This window comes from Apteryx mantelli, chromosome 17 (assembly GCF_036417845.1).
Source record: "Apteryx mantelli isolate bAptMan1 chromosome 17, bAptMan1.hap1, whole genome shotgun sequence".
NCBI classification, from domain to species: domain Eukaryota; kingdom Metazoa; phylum Chordata; class Aves; order Apterygiformes; family Apterygidae; genus Apteryx; species Apteryx mantelli.
In genome coordinates this window covers 9,130,221-9,146,728 of record NC_089994.1, presented here as the reverse complement: position 1 = coordinate 9,146,728, position 16,508 = coordinate 9,130,221, and the positions used below count along the sequence as shown (strand labels likewise).

The window sequence follows — 16,508 nt, the reverse complement described above, 5'->3', positions numbered from 1 at the left end:
TTATATCTGCACTGATTCAAAAGGTTTCCTTCTCTTGGACCTGGTTTCTTCCCCCATCCTACCACCTGTGTTATGCTTATTCTGTGAGGCTTAAAGACTTCACAGTGCTATCTAGCCACTCTGTCCACTGAGAAGATGGAGCCCAAGGTGAGCTGCTCAAAGGTAAGGGGGAAAATTTAAAACTATTGTTAGTTGGGGAGGTTTCTATTTTTTAATTAGTACTCATGAACTTTAACAAAAATAATGAACAACCTATACTGGAGCTTGCGTATAGAGTACCTTTTACCCCAAAGTAGCTTTTCAAAATGTATGTGCACAGAATCACAGAAACGCAGTCACTTCTGGAGCTAAATACAGCTGCTGCTTGTCCAACACAGTGTGATAATAAAAAGGAGAACTACCACACTGTCCAGGAGAAACCTCTGTTCTTGGTAAATGCGCTATGGATTTCTGCACGCTTGCTATAGCAGAAGGGACCCATACATTTAAAGACTTCAGCTGAGACAATGCAGAGTCAGCAAAATGCATTTTCTTTATGTCTCTTGGATGGTCAAAAACCTCCCCAGCACAATATGCCAGGATACAATCTCTGCCAGGCTCTTGAGCAATTTCATATCTGGTATTCAGGTACTTTGCTAGCTCTGCCGTTCAGTGCCTGCTCTGACAGACAAACCACAACTAAAGGTCACTGCAAGGTTCTTCCTGCCGCTGGCTTGCCTTAGAGTAAAGGCAGATTTGGTTCTCTCTTCAAACGCCTGGCCCGTGTGTCCCAGGCACTATCGCTTGTTTCGGAGTGCCCTCTGCCGCCAGCCCGCAGAGCTGCGAGGCTGCAGTTGAGGAGGCCGAGGAAATTAGCGGGATCTCGGCAGCGACAAACTGCAGTAAGCACTGTGCGGCTTCACAGGTCAGCTCAGAGGCCCCGTGCTAGCGCTGAGACCCGAGTTCAGGGTCTGGTCCTAACTGCCAGAGCTCTAAAGGCAAGGGGTTTGCCCAGCACTGCCACCTACCAGGGGTGTGTGGACAACTGAGTTTTAGGTCTCCTATGTTCATCTTCTGGCAGGACTGTAACTCAGCTCACATCCCACACCTCACAAAGCTCTTACCCAGTTCTCGTCACCACTCACACCTGGGACAGAAAGGAAGGCAGATACTCCATGCACTAGCATTGCTAGGATACTTCCTCTGCAGCCACAGGAGGTAGCTATACCCTTCACTTCCACCCAACCCAAGTCATGCAAGTGAAGAGTAACCCTGCCTCCAAAGGGAAATAGGAAAGCTGGCTTCTACGCTGCCCTAGCACAAGAGCTGGAGCCTGGAATCCCTTTTGGGAGAGCCTGGACAACCGCACACAGTTTCCATCTAGGTGGTCAGAGATCAGATATTCTAGGAGATTTCTACCGACTTACAGCCTCTAATATTTGGAGGACTGTTTAGTCAGTCACATATCCTCCTGGCTCCAGGAATGTTCATCCCTACCCTAACAAGGTGGGCGTTTGCCTTTCCAACATCCCCTTACACAAGGCAAAAAGGGTAAGTAACATGTTCAAGCTGGTACAGGCAGCCAGGGTTGACACCAAGATAAAAGTTTCTGATTCCCACTCCCAGAATATAAGGTGTTCCTGCAAATCTTTTACTTACCCAGGTCAATAAAGTCATTTCAAGCCCAACACCCATAAGTAGCCTCGTTAGATCGCTCACTTGTGTACACTTGGCTACCATGCATGCACAGCCCTGCTCTGGGCGAGAAATGGCTTTGTAATAAATACAGGATTCTCTCTGTAACAAACTCAGGTACTGAAGCTGCTAGGTTTGTGTTCCAAAGAGTAATGCAAAGTTCTCATTAAGAAAGCAATTTGCATGTACGCATGCAAAGTTGCAAGCATATAGTTTCCATCTGTATGGTAACAGCAAACATCTTAGAAAGCTTAGATGTAGCAGCTGAAATATATTTTATCAAGCCTTGCATAGGGGAAGAGAATGACAAAATAGCAAGATAACATTTTCTCTCTTCTCTTTTTGTTTTCCAGAGGCATATTCCTCTCTGTGATATATCAATCTGAAACCTCTCTGAGTATGGAATTCCATGACTCACCCCTTCTTACATCAGGATCAAAGTTACCGCTCTATGTTTTCACTCCTAACTAACACTCAGCTGGGATTGTTTCCTAAATTTGCTGCAATTCAGACATTTCTTTTTTTCCACAGCAAAGCACAATTTGTTTTGCCAAGCTTGCCACTGCAAGGCTGAGGCAAGTTGCTTTAAAACAACAGCAACCTAGACACATTCCTAGCTTTGCATCTGTAGCCAAGAAGGGGTTCTTTCATTTCCCAGGGGGAAGAGTCTGGGTGTGTAGTACAATCTGCGGGGGGGCACTTCTGCCCCCCCCCCCAGCAATCACTCCCAATTCCCTTTCCCTCTTTGCTGCCAGGCTTCCCTCGGGAAGAGGTGCCTGAATGGAGTTGGGTAGATAACTTCTCCCCTTCACTGAACCGCCAGCCATTGCTGCCTGAATGCCTGACTATCACGATTGCTCATCTCTGTCACTGTGTCATCCTGCCTGCTCTGCTACAGCCTTATTTTGCTCTCCTCTGGCAGGGCCATACAGCCAGGAAAGGCAGCAAGCAAACAGAGCCACATATAACATTCATAAATCTTAACACAAGTGTGTTCTCGGTTTGTTGCCTCTATAGTCATCACCGAGGCTAACTATGGCAGCATTGATTCTGGAGAGGGATGTATCAGAATAACAAGACTCACAGAAACACTATCACTGCTATTAGGCAACAGATACTGTACAAGGAATAAACAAAAAGATACCACGTAGAACTACAAACCTCTAGTAATAGGGCTGTTGCAGCTGTAACGGTCCATCAGAAAAGCAATCCTTTCGGGCAGGTTGTGCTATTTAATAAACCAGCTGATGCCAGGACTGCATGCATCAGAGCTCATCTGCTTGGTCAGCTAAGTAGCTTATCTAATAAATATACTATGTCACCTTACAAACCTTGCTGCTTTAGGATTCTAACTCCTGTGACCTCTCAAACGCAGAATCCTGGAAAACATTGCAGAACCACTAAAAAAAAAAAAAAACAAACCAGACCTGTCACTGACATACCATAGGTAGCAATGAACAGCTTGAGGTAGGCCTTTTTCACACCAGGCCTGGCAAACTAAAGCAGCACATCCAAACACAATTTCAAGGTGCTTTTGGTAAAACAGCTCTGTCATGAAATCTTTATCCAGAAATGACTGCTGTGCACACTGTGTGTGTCATGTGCTGCCCACTAGTCCCTGTTACATGGGGCAAGTAGATACGTCATGTCCTAAAACCACACAGCATATGCACAGTCTTTTTTCATACAAACGTGGTTATTAATCACGCTTTTAAGCTTTATCTGCATTTTGGACAAACCCTTTTGTTTACTGTCCTTTTTTGACAGTGTTCATTTGAAAGAAGTGGAATTGATGGGCATATTTATTGTGGAAAAAAACGTATAATCCAAACTGCTCTGTTGGCAACAAACCCATTTTTTTTTCTGAGCATTTTCCAGAAATGAATCTAGCTCATCTTCCCCTGTTTGCTCATTTCATCAGCTCCGCCACTGAGTTCCCATTCTCTGCCCATACCAACCTTCATGCATTTCCCTGGTGCTATGCAGCATGTGCTGGATATCCGCAGGGGGTACAACAACCCTGCGCACCAGCCAGAACATCACACAGGCACATTGCACTAATGGAGCTGGATTGCTGCGCTTCAGTCTCCAACACACATAATGAGATTAGCATTTGAATAGTGCTGATCAAGTTACCAGTAGCACTGAACCCTGGGTCCATCAGATGCAAATGAGTCACTATAAATTTTGCTCCTTTCTTAAGGGCTTTTTATATGCACGGCCAACACAGAAAGAACTGCCCTGGGTACAGCCAGGGAAACCTGTCTCTCAGTGTGACCTGGGATTCCTGAGGGTGGAGAAACAACAGGACCATCTTTGCTTAGATAAAACCTTTCTCTTTTAGAGCAATTTTTTTCCTCTTTTTAATGCCTCTTCTTTCAGGGCTGCAGAGGCATCAGAACACATTCTAACGTAAAGTTCAGAGACAAAAACTTTCAGAGCATCAACATATAATTCTTAATTTTATCCGTTCTTAATTACCTGAGTGACTTCTGAAAGTTTTGCGAGGCTCCTTGTGTAAAGGACTGTATCCTTCCCTGGTGGGAGGATGAAGGTGAAATAAGTCTATGCTGCCTCCGACTGCCTTGATTCAATGTCTCTGAAGTGCTTGGAATATACTGAGGCATCTCAGCAATTTCTTCCCACCTCCTCCTCAGTCTCCCTAGAGGAAGATACAGAACACATCCCATTTAGGAAGAATCAGCTTTAGGGTACTGCTTTGCATGATTAAATGTAAACTAACTAATCCTCTCTGTATCTCAATGGAGGCTCAATTACATGGGAGTTTTCTCCCACCTCTGCACTGTGGGCAGGAACCCTGAGGGAACAGGGAGGAGACAGGCAACTTGTGAAAACGAGATCTGCAGATGTCAGCAGGTGAGCTTTGGCAAACACGGCCACTAGAAACCAGAAAGAAAAGTTACAAGAGCACATCTTTCCTACTAACAAGGAGTTTTAACACATCTGCAAGATTTCTACAGGCTTCGTAGCAGAGGAAACAATACAACCAAGAAATCTCAAATATAGTCACCTTAAGTTGTTAAAAAATGTCCTGCAAATATAACTGAACCAGCTTGTTCTTGTGACAAGTCCAGGTGACCTCTACATACATTTGGCTCCAGCTGCTCTCATTTTTCTGGACGAATTAGGTCATGTCAGATCTCTAGGCATCCTGACTGAAGTAGGTAAAATGAGCGATGAGAACACTCAAACTCATTCATTTTCTAACTCTGTAAGTAAAGCCCTGGGTGGCTTTACTTGCACTCTAGCCTATGTGGGTTGAGATCTGCAACTGAAAGTGAGTTTCTGAACTAGCCCAGCCCCAACATTAGCAGAGCTGCATTTATTATCATTATTATTCACCAGCAGCTGATAGTAACTTCTAGCCCCAGAACTTCCTAACAATACTACAGGCTTTTATTAGAGCTTTATTAGGAAATTGTCTACTATTAGCCTTCATTTACCCTATATGCATTCAAGACAGTGACTTCTCGTATCATCTCCATTTACTGCTATTAATTGATCCTCTCATCATTACACCGCTCGAGGCACTCGTTTGGGTTTTTGGTTTACATGGTGCGTTTATCTTTGGGTGCGGGAGAGGGAAATACATGCACGTAAGCGTTAACAACACAATTTAACAAAACATTAGGACTTCACTTTCCCTGAGAAAAGAGGAAGCCTTCCCAGCGCAGCGACCGCAGCTCTGGGCCCTCTCTCAGGGCTACCCAAGAAAGTGGCATTAACGGTAAAAACCTGCTTCGCGGGCACCCGGGCTGCCCCTCACCTTTCCCCTCAAAGCTGGGCCCTCCTCAGGGCTGGGGCCTCCTCACAGCACGGCCCCATCAGGCCTGAGCTGCCCTCAGGGAGGAACCCGCCTCGCAGCACGGCCTCGCCTCAGGGCTGCGCCCTCCCAGCGCGGCCCTTCCTCGGGGCTGAACCCGCCTCAGGGCACAGCACCACCTCAGCACTGAGCCCCTCACGCAGCGGGGCCCCCACCGCGGCTGAGTCCACCTCAGGGCGCCGTCTCGCCTCAGGGCTGCGCCTTCACAGCGCGGCCCTTCCTCAGGGCACGACACCACCTCAGCACTGAGCCTGCCTCAGGGCACCACCTCACCTCAGGACTGCGCCTTCACAGCCCTTCCTCGGGGCTGAGCCTGCCTCAGGGCACGGCACCACCTCAGCGCCGAGCCCCTCACGCAGCGGGGCCCCCACCGCGGCTGCGCCCACCTCAGGGCGCCGCCTCACCTCAGGACTGCGCCCTCCCAGCTCGGCCCTTCCTCGGGGCTGAGCCCGCCTCAGGGCACGGCACCACCTCAGCGTTGAGCCTGCCTCAGGGCGCCGCCTCGCCTCAGGACTGCGCCCTCCCAGCGCGGCCCTTCCTCGGGACTGGGCCCGCCGCAAGGCTGCGCCCCCCCCAAGGGCGGAGCCCCTCACGCGAGGCCCCTCCCCACCAAGGGCTGAACGCGCCCCGGGGCGCGGCCGCCTCAGGGCGGGACCCGCCTCACGACGCAGCCCCCCCCCCCCTCCGGGCGGAGCCCCTCACACAGCGCCTCCCCCCGGCGTCGCGGCCGCCTCAGGGCGGGACCCGCCTCACGACGCAGCCCCCCCCCTCCGGGCGGAGCCCCTCACACAGCACCTCCCCCCGGCGTCGCGGCTGAGCCCGCCGCAGGGCGCCGCCTCGCCTCGGGCCTGCGCCCCCCTCCCGGCTGGGCCTGCAGCAGCACCGGGCCCGCAGCAGCACCGAGCCCGCTCCGGCGCTTCCCCGGGCCGCGGGGAGGCGAGGCGCGTGCCGGGGGGGGGGGGGGGGCCGCCCCGGCCCGGGAGAGCCGCGCGCTGCCCCGCCCCACACGGGGGAAAGCGGTGCCGCACTCCTGGATTTCAGGTCCGCTGAGGAGGTGAATCCCGAACAAAACATTTCTTCTATTCACATTTTGATGCCTCTGAAAGGATATTTTTTTATTCATAAAACACATTTCTCTTCTCGGAAAGAAGATCACACTATGCTGAACCGTAGCCAGTAGAGAAATGGGCAAAATGATGTGATACGTGAACTAAAACACAGTGGATGTCCAAAGAATTGCAGCAGACACAATAAAGGCTAACATCTTTTATTACATTTTATAGATTAAATATAGTTTCAGTAGAGTCTCTTTTTTAAAACACACAAAAGGAAAAATACATTCTTCATGTACATATGAAATACTGACCACATTGCAGAGACCATGTATAGTGCAAAGTACGAACACAGCAACGGAGACATCACCACTTTGGACGATTATCAGAATTTTTTTTTCTACAGTAAAGTTAGAGCAATTCAATGTTATTGCTTCCAAAGAGAATTCCAAACCCTTCATGTCTATGGCATTCCCTGGGGTCATGCAGGAAAGGTTTTTTACTTTTTAAACCTACTATAAAATCTTTGCATTGCATGAAAAATTATCAAACTCTGCAGCTTTAGCTCTTGCACACATTCATAATCGTAGCACAATTTATTACAACTGCAGTCCAACTCCAAAAACCCCCGGAAAAAAGAAATAAATATATATATATAACCTGGTAAGGAAAAAGGAATGCATCAGACTGATTGTTGCAATGTCCACGAAACGTGTACCCACATGTACACACACGCGCACACACAAGGTGGAAGATGGCGAGGTGTGATTGAGCATCTCCTATTACTAGCTTGCAGCGAGGGCACTGGGTTGCATGTTTCACTGAACCTTTAGTGTTTTTCAGTACGGGATGTCATTCTGGTAGTACTGGATCATGTCGTATGTCCTACTCCTAAAGGAAGAGAGCAAAGCCAGAGGCAAAGGAAAGTTAAAAACACTGCAGCCATTGTCACAAAAACAAAAATCAAGATCCCACAGAAGCAAAACATGGGTGAAGGAAATTAGCTTCTAATCAAAACTAGCCCTACACACTTTGAAGGCATCGTGAAGGCCATTTTATTGTTATCAGCAACATAAAACATCCTGCTTTTGTTTAAACTAGCAGAGATTTCCTCAGCTAACAGCATCAGGTCTGGACAAACGGATCACTGGATCAGCAGCTACCATGTTTCCAAAAAACAGTTCACACTACATCCTCTCACCCCTCCTTAAATCACAGTTTAAATTTCATTAAATTGAACTGTAACACTACCATTAGGAGGCCACCTTGAGCAAAAGCTTATTCAGCAGAACTGGGCCTGAAGCAGCAGCATGGAGAAGGGAGAGCAGTTCGCACAACGGCAGTAGTCCAACCTGGGCAGTTAAGTGAGGCTCTTCCCTCCAAGTTTTTTAGTACTGCTATGCTAAAACAAATTACTTCCATGCCTCTTATAGTGGTGAGAACAGTAAGACATAAGCTGCTGCTCTCCTGAACACAACACACTTGTGCTGCAAAAGCAGCTTGGAGCCTGCGCTTGGAAAAGCCAGAAGCACCTCACATTACACTGGCAGTTTGCTTTAGGAGAAGGAAAAAAACTAAGATCTTCAGGACTGCATAAAGCCAGGAGCATGTGGAAATAAAAGCAGTAACCTAAAATAAGAAGTCTCATAATGAAAATAAAAGTAACAAGGAAAATAGCAGCATTAAAAGCAACATCTCTAATGAGTGACTGAACAAGCAAATCTAAGCCTTGTAACAGATAACTCAATTATCCATAGGCAGAGATTATCCAAGTCACAGACTAACCATGCCAGGCAGAGATGCTCCAGCTTGCCAGAACTAAGCTGGCTCTGGGCATTCACACAACCGTGTAACTGAATTAATAACACCCAATACTAATCTGGGGTGCTGAGCAGATGCACCAGCAGGCACGAGGAGATCCAATTCTGTTCTAGAATGGTTTTTCCTAGCCAATAAGCCCTGCTTGACCCAAGCTGACCCCATGTGTTTGCCCTGAACTCCTCACTACATCCAACAAAATTTGTATTATGTAGGACATATATATATATATATGCTCAATGACTGGCTGGGAGACAGAACTGACTTGTATTTTATGACAACAGTCAGATGTGGTTCTTTAGGCTCAGGTCAAGGATGGAGCAGAAGCAATAGCTACAGATGGGAAAATGTCAATAGCAGCTCTTATCAAAGATGATAAAGCATACACTTAAGATAAGCAGGAAAAATACTACAGTATATTGGCTAGCTGGTCATTACGTTGATTTTTAAATTGCTAAGTATCTAGATAGAACTGTTTAGTCCGTTCAACATACTGACTAGCAGATCCCAAGTAAACATGGCCCAGCTACGCAGGCATTCAAAAACCACATTGCCAAAGTGTTTTATACTCAAGGCATTTTTTCTAACCAGCATGATACTATACAATAAGTAACATATGGTCTAGCAAAATGATTAACATTAATGCAATACCAAGTCATGAAGAAAAATTCAGTGGAAAGATCAGAACTCATTTATAGAGAAGAACCAAATATACTTTTGCACAGACTAGCAGCTTAGTGTGTATACAGGTCTTCACACTCTACTGCACACACAGCACAGATCACTGAATTTCAGAGGGGTATTCAGGCAACTTAATGCCGGCAAGCAATTACAAAAAATGATGTTAAAAAGTAACTGTACTCCTGTTTGAGCTTCATTCTTGCTTGGTCCAGTGGCCCTGCAAGTTGGTTTCTAAGAAATGTTCCCTTTTACAAAATAAAAGGCAACAAGCTTCAAGATAATTTTCTTTTCATTCTGACAAGCAGGCCTGCTATTGCTGTTGCCATCCGATACCATTCTTTACTATCCACTCCTTTATAGGTCAGAGATGACCCTACCCTACAAGGGCATAGCACACCTAGCCAAATCACTCCAACAGTATAGTTGGGCATCCCTCAACACAACAGCCAAAATGCTTAACATTCAGGCTTCACTCTGACAGCAAATTTTCCATTCTTTAGACCAGATAGTCTTCTTATTAAATCAGCCTGGGTTTAGCCTTTCTCTCCAACATAAAGGGCAGAGATACAGCATATTCAGAAGCAAAGCTGCTACCCCACATTATCGAAAACTCAAAGAGACAACATTCAGTATCTGAGTGATAGGACTGTACTTTTTAGCTCTGCTCAAAGTATGACCAGCTAATTGGTTCACTTTTCCTTTAGCCCTAGAGAGAACACATGCATAAGGCAGCAAACCTGTTGCTGAGGAAGCAATTCTGGATGATCTTAATGATGAAATTTGCAGCCTCCCGTTCAGTCATGTTGGGGCTGAACCTGTGCCTATATGCAGAAAACCACAAAAAGCAAGAGCACAAGTTAGTGAGGTTTCCTTTGAGCATGATACAAAGGAGTCTTCAACTCCAGGCTGAGCTTGTGCGATTTCATTTGCAGCAAGCATCTACTTCCTGTGAGACTACCCTGATCAAATTATATAACGTTTTAATAAGCACTTCCCTTAAGTCTTACAGTGGACACAGATGTTGTGAAGTTTTGATCAGTTTAGTGGTAACTCCAGGAACAGCAGATCCCTCTTTCTAAGCAGCCGCTGTTTTTAAAATACCCATGCATCTAGCAGTGACCTTGAGTTCCAGACCATCATACTTTATGAATCTGCGCTTATTTTTAGGAAATTTGTAGGAAGTTATCTGCGGCAAATATCGAGCGCAGAGCTAACTCTGGAGGCATAAGCCTGGAGGGCTATTTAAAGTGTCATATTAGAATTTGTATTTGCCTAAACTGTTGATGTTACAACATAGTCATATCCAGTACTGCATTATCTGTAGAACAAATTTAAAGTTGCTATGTTTAAGATTCCAGCATCATTTGAGAAGAGTTCAGACTCGGGAACATATTATCTCTATTAAAACAGATCTTTCCTTTACAGTCTTGCTGTGCTAGTGCTAAGAACTTGAAGATAATCCATGTACCTGCCCAGTCACTACACAGCCTGAATTTAATTCTGTGAAAAGGCCTCAGAAACTCCTACGTCTTGAGATATTCTATAAACAAAACTAAACTACTATTTTTAAAACACTAAGGCATAAGACATTTGGATAACATGACACTACACTCACTGCATAACTTGTGACAATATACACTCTACAGAGAATGCATACATACTTTCCAGTTTATGCATACACTTACTTACTTTAACAGCTTGATTGTCTGCCCTCGGAAACAGGGCAGCCCTGTATCCAGCATTAATGTAACCAGTGAGACTACAGCATCCATGTAAGGCCTAGAGAAAAAGAGGACAAAGGTTACAGTACTTAAACTTCTGTATCCTTAGTAGGTAGAGCAGGCAAGCTGAGGAGTTCAACGAGCTGGATCACACCTTTTTCTGTAGTTAAATCTACACATGTAATCCTCTTACATTTGCTGAGGGAGCTACACCGTTGCTTGCAATCTGTCACTTTAAATTTCACTCCTTGATGTCAGACTACCAGATACTCAGAGTGCTGCAAGAGGAACAGCCTCAAGGAGGGTTATACAAAGCAATACTTGGTAAATAACACTCCTTTGGCAACAGAAAGGTGAATCAGTGCATCAAAACAGTATAAAAGGCTGAAACCAACAATACCACAGTAATAGATTATCTTCTAATTCCCAATTACTCTGCGGAATTCTTTGCTACATCAGCCCAGCTTCCCTTCTCCTTCCTCTCCTCCCACTCAGAACATTTATTACCTACCAAGCTATTACTCTACTACTTAGATGACATCTTTGCCTTGAAACAAAACTTCTCCAGAGTGCTCCCCCTCAAGGAAGCAGATTGATCTTTGCTTCAAGACAGCCCCTTTTAGGTCTGCTAGCTGAGGAAATTTTATTCTGTAAGATAACATCAATAATACTTTATACTTGTGATAGAATGAGCTTTTATCTGGACTGTGTCATACTGTTCTCCTCCTACTCGCATGCTACATCATCTTTATATAAATTTAGCAGTGCTCCTCCAGGTTACAGCAAACCCCGTTTACTTGGTATGGCACAAGGTAAAGCTGCAAAAATCTTGACTGTGACTGGCCAGCAATAATAGCTAAAGAGTTGGGTTACCAAAATCTCTGCCTATTTTACAACAGAAGTTGTAGCACTATTTTACATGTCCTGCCTAATTAACTCCAGTTGAAACAATGGTTAACATGGTTGTCAGATTAGGAAAAACAAGAAAGATTTTGATTCTCCTGTAGTTCTTTACTGCAAAGTTTAAATGGCATACTAAACTGAGTGAAGAAAGGAGAACATTACATTTATTAATTAAATACAATATAAACATCTCAAACGTCACATAAGAACAGAACAAAGTGAGACTGTAAAATTACAGAGCTATTAAACTGTTTCAGAGTTTGTACCTGGACAGTTGGCATCATTATTAAGGGATGTAACAGACAGCCTCAGACCCCTGACAAACAAACGTTTACTATTATTTAACTTCTCATCTGGTTTTAGGTGTGCAAACACTTCCACTTTTGAGCATGAAGAATGCCTCACCTGACTGCCAGATAGCCTCTGACACACATCTCCATAAACCACTTGAATGGAGTTGCCTCCATTTTTCCTCCCATTATCATCACCATCTCATCAGTCAGCTTAATGTCTGGCTCCCAGCCCAGATTTCCACCAGGTGAGCTTTCAAACATGAATCCAAAATCTGTGCACAAAAGATAAGCCGGCTCAGATACTTTGTTGGTTAATTGTGCACTGTCGAAGCTGACAGAAGAAAGGAGAGGTGGATTTCACATATTAATACCTATTTTTTGTCTTCCTACCAACTGAAAACAAGCTTTGGTGAAGTATAAGAATATCAAAAGAACCATGACTATGACATTAGACTAGACTAAGGATCGTGATGTCAAGTAAACTCCTTGCCAAAACATCACTGGAGTTCCAGAAAAACAAATCTAAAGCAGAGTTTAGTCTCACACAGCTATATACATTTACTAGTCAAATTTAATTCACACTCATACAGTGATGAAAGGAATCCAAAGATACATTTATATATCCACACACACATCCACAGATAGATGTGTATGTGTGTACATACTTCCCTGAAGCTGGTAAAATTTTGCAAAACTAAATTTACACAGAAGCAGCCAACACAAATATACATACAATACTAAACAGGCATGATAGAAAATTCCATGCATATTTACAAATTATGAAATCAGTATATAGATTGATCTCAAAAGGGAAGTGGCTTAGTATCTTCTATGAACAATATTTTACAGCAGAAGGAAAAGATGCCTACAGAAGTTCAAATGTAGAGGTAACTGACCAATATGAATGATGTGTCCCTTTTTGTCCAGCATGATGTTGCCATTATGCCTGTCTTTAATCTGGAGCAGAAACAGGAGAAGACTATATGCAGCCATACTGCGGATGAAATTATAGCGAGCCTGTACAAACAAGAAGTTACAACGAATCAGAACACAGAGAATTTAATATCTCTCTTCTCCATCCCAGGAGCAGATGCAGCTGAAGAGAGTGTTTGTCTCCCCCCCCACCCCTTCATGATTAGTTTGAAGCAATGTTCAATAATATTCTCCATATATCTACAACAGCAATAACTTCCTTAGCTAACTTACTCATAGCTAAAAATGGATTATCTGCATCAGAAACCAGATACAGCATTATGGTAGTCATTATCCAATTATCTGTCATTATTCCTTATAGCTAGAATGTTTCTTGGTTGAGTTTTGCTATGCCTGCCAACTGATATTTTACCTTTTGGAATGCAAGGGTTGACTCATCTCCATATTGCCTTGTAAAGTAATCATACATCCCAAAGTCTGTCTGCCTGCCCAGCTGGTCACGGGATGTGCAGTCAGGAATGCATTCAATAACACCGCACTGAAGGGGAAGAAGAGAAACAGGTCTGTAAAGCACGTTCCCAACATATATTTTGTTCATGGCTCTTGGCAGTTGTACAGGTCCCCTGGGAAATGTGGGGAAGCCCATAGATCACTGAATACAGAATTTCTAGTTTATTCATAAAAAAGTAGATCCAAACATTGAGAACTTCCATGCAACATAAGACAAGATTTGTGACTTTCCCGACTTGCACAATGTAGTCCCCAAAAATCAAACAGCAAATGCGAACAACCACAAGCAGCAAAAATTCAGAGCCAAAAGCTTTAGAAAAGCAGGAAGCAGGGGAGAAAAGACTCTTTTGCCACTGGTACTGCAAATATTTGGCAGAAGTTATGTGGGCAGTATTTCCTTGCAGAATGGAATTTTTGTATGTGCTGGAAAAAATAGTCTTTTTTTTAAACTAGGAATTATTTTCTACAGCTCTAGAGTTAACTGTGCACTCACCCCAGGAGCTGTGGCCACCACTCTATATGGAAACACAAAAAGATCCAGGCCTACCAGCTGAAATATGTTCTTGAAGAGATCGATGATTTGTAAAGCTAACATGTCCTGTTATACAAGAAAAAAGTTGCACAAGCATTAGAGGGGTTACGGATCGTAAGTCAGGTTACAAAATGCTCTGAAGAACTCTGAAGTGAACATTAAGTTCCCCCAGAAGGTCTGCAGATGTGTGCTTGTGCATTCACTATGGCTCTGGGGGAAATCAAAAAGGGAAAAGATAAATGCTGTTTAAGTGGGTAGCAGGTAACACTGAAGATTTAACTGCTGACCTACAGAGAACAAACTTTTCCATCATTCTTTGATAAGAGGAGTACTAATAACTCCAGCTATAATAGCTAACACTCCCTCTTAATTAAAAACAATCAAACTTCTCTGCACAACACACCAGCCTGGAAGATACTACTGTTACCAGTATGTTACTACTATGTTATGCTACCAACTGAGAAACAAACTTCAAGAAAAGAATTTAAAAACATGGCATTAGATAAAACTGTCTTAAGAGCATGACCTATGTTTCCAAACCAGATTTTCCACAGTGGGACAACACAGTTCTCTCCTCAGTCCATAGCTAATGGGGATTCGAAGGATTCCAAAGAAAAATATTTGTACACTAATATTATCTTCTTCTAGCATATTGTTACCTACAAATCTATCTTCTGTAACTGCAAAGCCTGGTAGCTTTGTACCTGTCTGCAGTCATCGCCCACTTTAAATATAGCTGCTTGCCAACAGATTTTCTTACTGTCCACCCCTTCTTCTGCACTTTCATCTATGGAATCAGAACGGCAACGCAGACCTGCAAAAAGAGTACAAAGCAAAACCCAGACATGGAGTTTTATTAGTACCTTATTAGTACAACATACCCCCTACACTGAAAAACAACATTTCACTACAGGTCCACTATAGAAACTTCTGCCTTGCAAGGTAAATTCCACAAGACAGTTCCCTTCCTGTATTAGAACCGGAACATAGACATCAAAATAGCTTCCATGGTCTACTTGGAAAATGCCTAAATTACATTAAACTAGTCAGCTAGAATCTCCCACAAAATTTATTATGAGAAAAGGCTGCCAAAAAGTATGGAGTCCGCTACAGTCTAGAAACCAGAGAAGGCAATTAAATTATAAACTAGTCTAAAGTAACCGATAAAATTTCTTTAGGATGCCTATGTGGCCTGCTTTCAGGAACTAAAAAATGGCAAAAAATAAATTTAAGTTTTCAGAAATGAGACAATTTCTATCCTTCCCTCCCCATTTTATGGGGTTTCATTTCTGAGCTGAACCTATGTGGATAAAGTTCAATATGGAAACAATTTTACTGCAGTAGTACAGCAGTATGTCACTGAAAGCAGGCAACTTTAAAGGAATTGCTGACTCTTAATTAGTAGCATCAATATTAAGACCCATTTACTGACCTTCCTTTTCAAGCTCACTAACTCCACATCGTTTCACTTTAAATTTGGCCAGGTAGGGCGCTTTTGCTGCACTGAAGTGGTATAAATACAAAGATGATGAGTGCAAAGTAGCCAAGCAAGAATTTCTAGAAAAAAAACCTAAATATGATGAATTAATTTAACGGAGGAATAGAACATGAACATGTTACCTCTGCATAGGAGTTCCTGATTTGTAATCAATATCCAGAACAATAGCTTCAGGATTGCTGGGCAAGTAACAGCCTGCAAAACGGAGCAGACAGCTGAGAACAAATTTGTTGGCTAGCATGACAATGGAAGAAAACTAACGTCAGTGTCTGTAACTTCAATACAGACACTTCTGAATTAAATAAATGTTAGAGGTGAACTAGAGATTACAGTCTGGGAGCCGCAAAGGATGCGGTACCCTTTCCATTAGTCAGTGATTGCCAGAAACTAATAGAATACAGTTTCAAACTAATACTGCAGAATCTTTACCACAGAAACGTACAGACAGGACTTCTCTTTCAGTAGTCCCTAATACGACGTGGCAGCATGTCCCACTGCACTAGGAAGGGCCCTAAACAACCAACACATGGTAGAAGAATCGAGACCTGTTAGAGATCAGGAAAAGCTTTCATCAAACTCCATTTTAAAGGGAAGATTCAGATGGGGAAAACATATGTTCAAGAGATGCAGGGCCTTCAGATAACGATGTTTCAAGGGACTGTTTAAGGGAGAAGAAGGAAAATGAAGGGAACTGGACATGCTTCACTCTTGAAATCACATAGCTTCTTAAAAGTGCCTCATCTTTTTAAAAAAGAAAGTGGTCCAAAGAAAAAGTTTATTTATCTCCCCTTTTCAGACATATGTTGCTATTCATATTCCTTATGTGTGTTACCTAATTTGATTGTAAGGGCTTTTGGGCAAGGATTTCATTTTCACGCACAGTTTTGATACACCATAGAGAAATCACTGGCTGGGTTACGGGAAAAAAAATAGAGAGAGAGAGAGAGTACTTCTATGTTTCTAAAGAGAAACAACACCAGCTGTAACAGAAGAACAGCCACCTAGCTGCCAGCACCAAAACTGAGAGCAGCCACTTGCCAGAGATTTCA

The 16,508-nt window shown here is 43.6% G+C and overlaps 1 protein-coding gene across 3 annotated transcripts in view; it reads right to left on the bottom strand.

Annotated features, from left to right (window-relative positions):
- Positions 1-6,769: 6,769 nt before the first annotated feature.
- Positions 6,770-16,508, bottom strand: part of PI4KA (phosphatidylinositol 4-kinase alpha) — a 66,569-nt gene continuing 56,830 nt past the window's right edge. For all 3 annotated transcript variants that reach the window (XM_067306930.1, XM_067306932.1, XM_067306931.1), the window contains exons 46-55: positions 15,582-15,654; positions 15,394-15,464; positions 14,666-14,775; positions 13,923-14,027; positions 13,332-13,457; positions 12,883-13,003; positions 12,099-12,258; positions 10,759-10,848; positions 9,807-9,890; positions 6,770-7,461 (exon numbers count right to left, since the gene is read on the bottom strand). In XM_067306930.1, the coding sequence (XP_067163031.1) occupies positions 7,410-7,461; positions 9,807-9,890; positions 10,759-10,848; positions 12,099-12,258; positions 12,883-13,003; positions 13,332-13,457; positions 13,923-14,027; positions 14,666-14,775; positions 15,394-15,464; positions 15,582-15,654 (992 nt within the window). In that variant the 3' untranslated portion in view covers positions 6,770-7,409. The remainder of the gene's footprint in view (positions 7,462-9,806; positions 9,891-10,758; positions 10,849-12,098; positions 12,259-12,882; positions 13,004-13,331; positions 13,458-13,922; positions 14,028-14,665; positions 14,776-15,393; positions 15,465-15,581; positions 15,655-16,508) is intronic.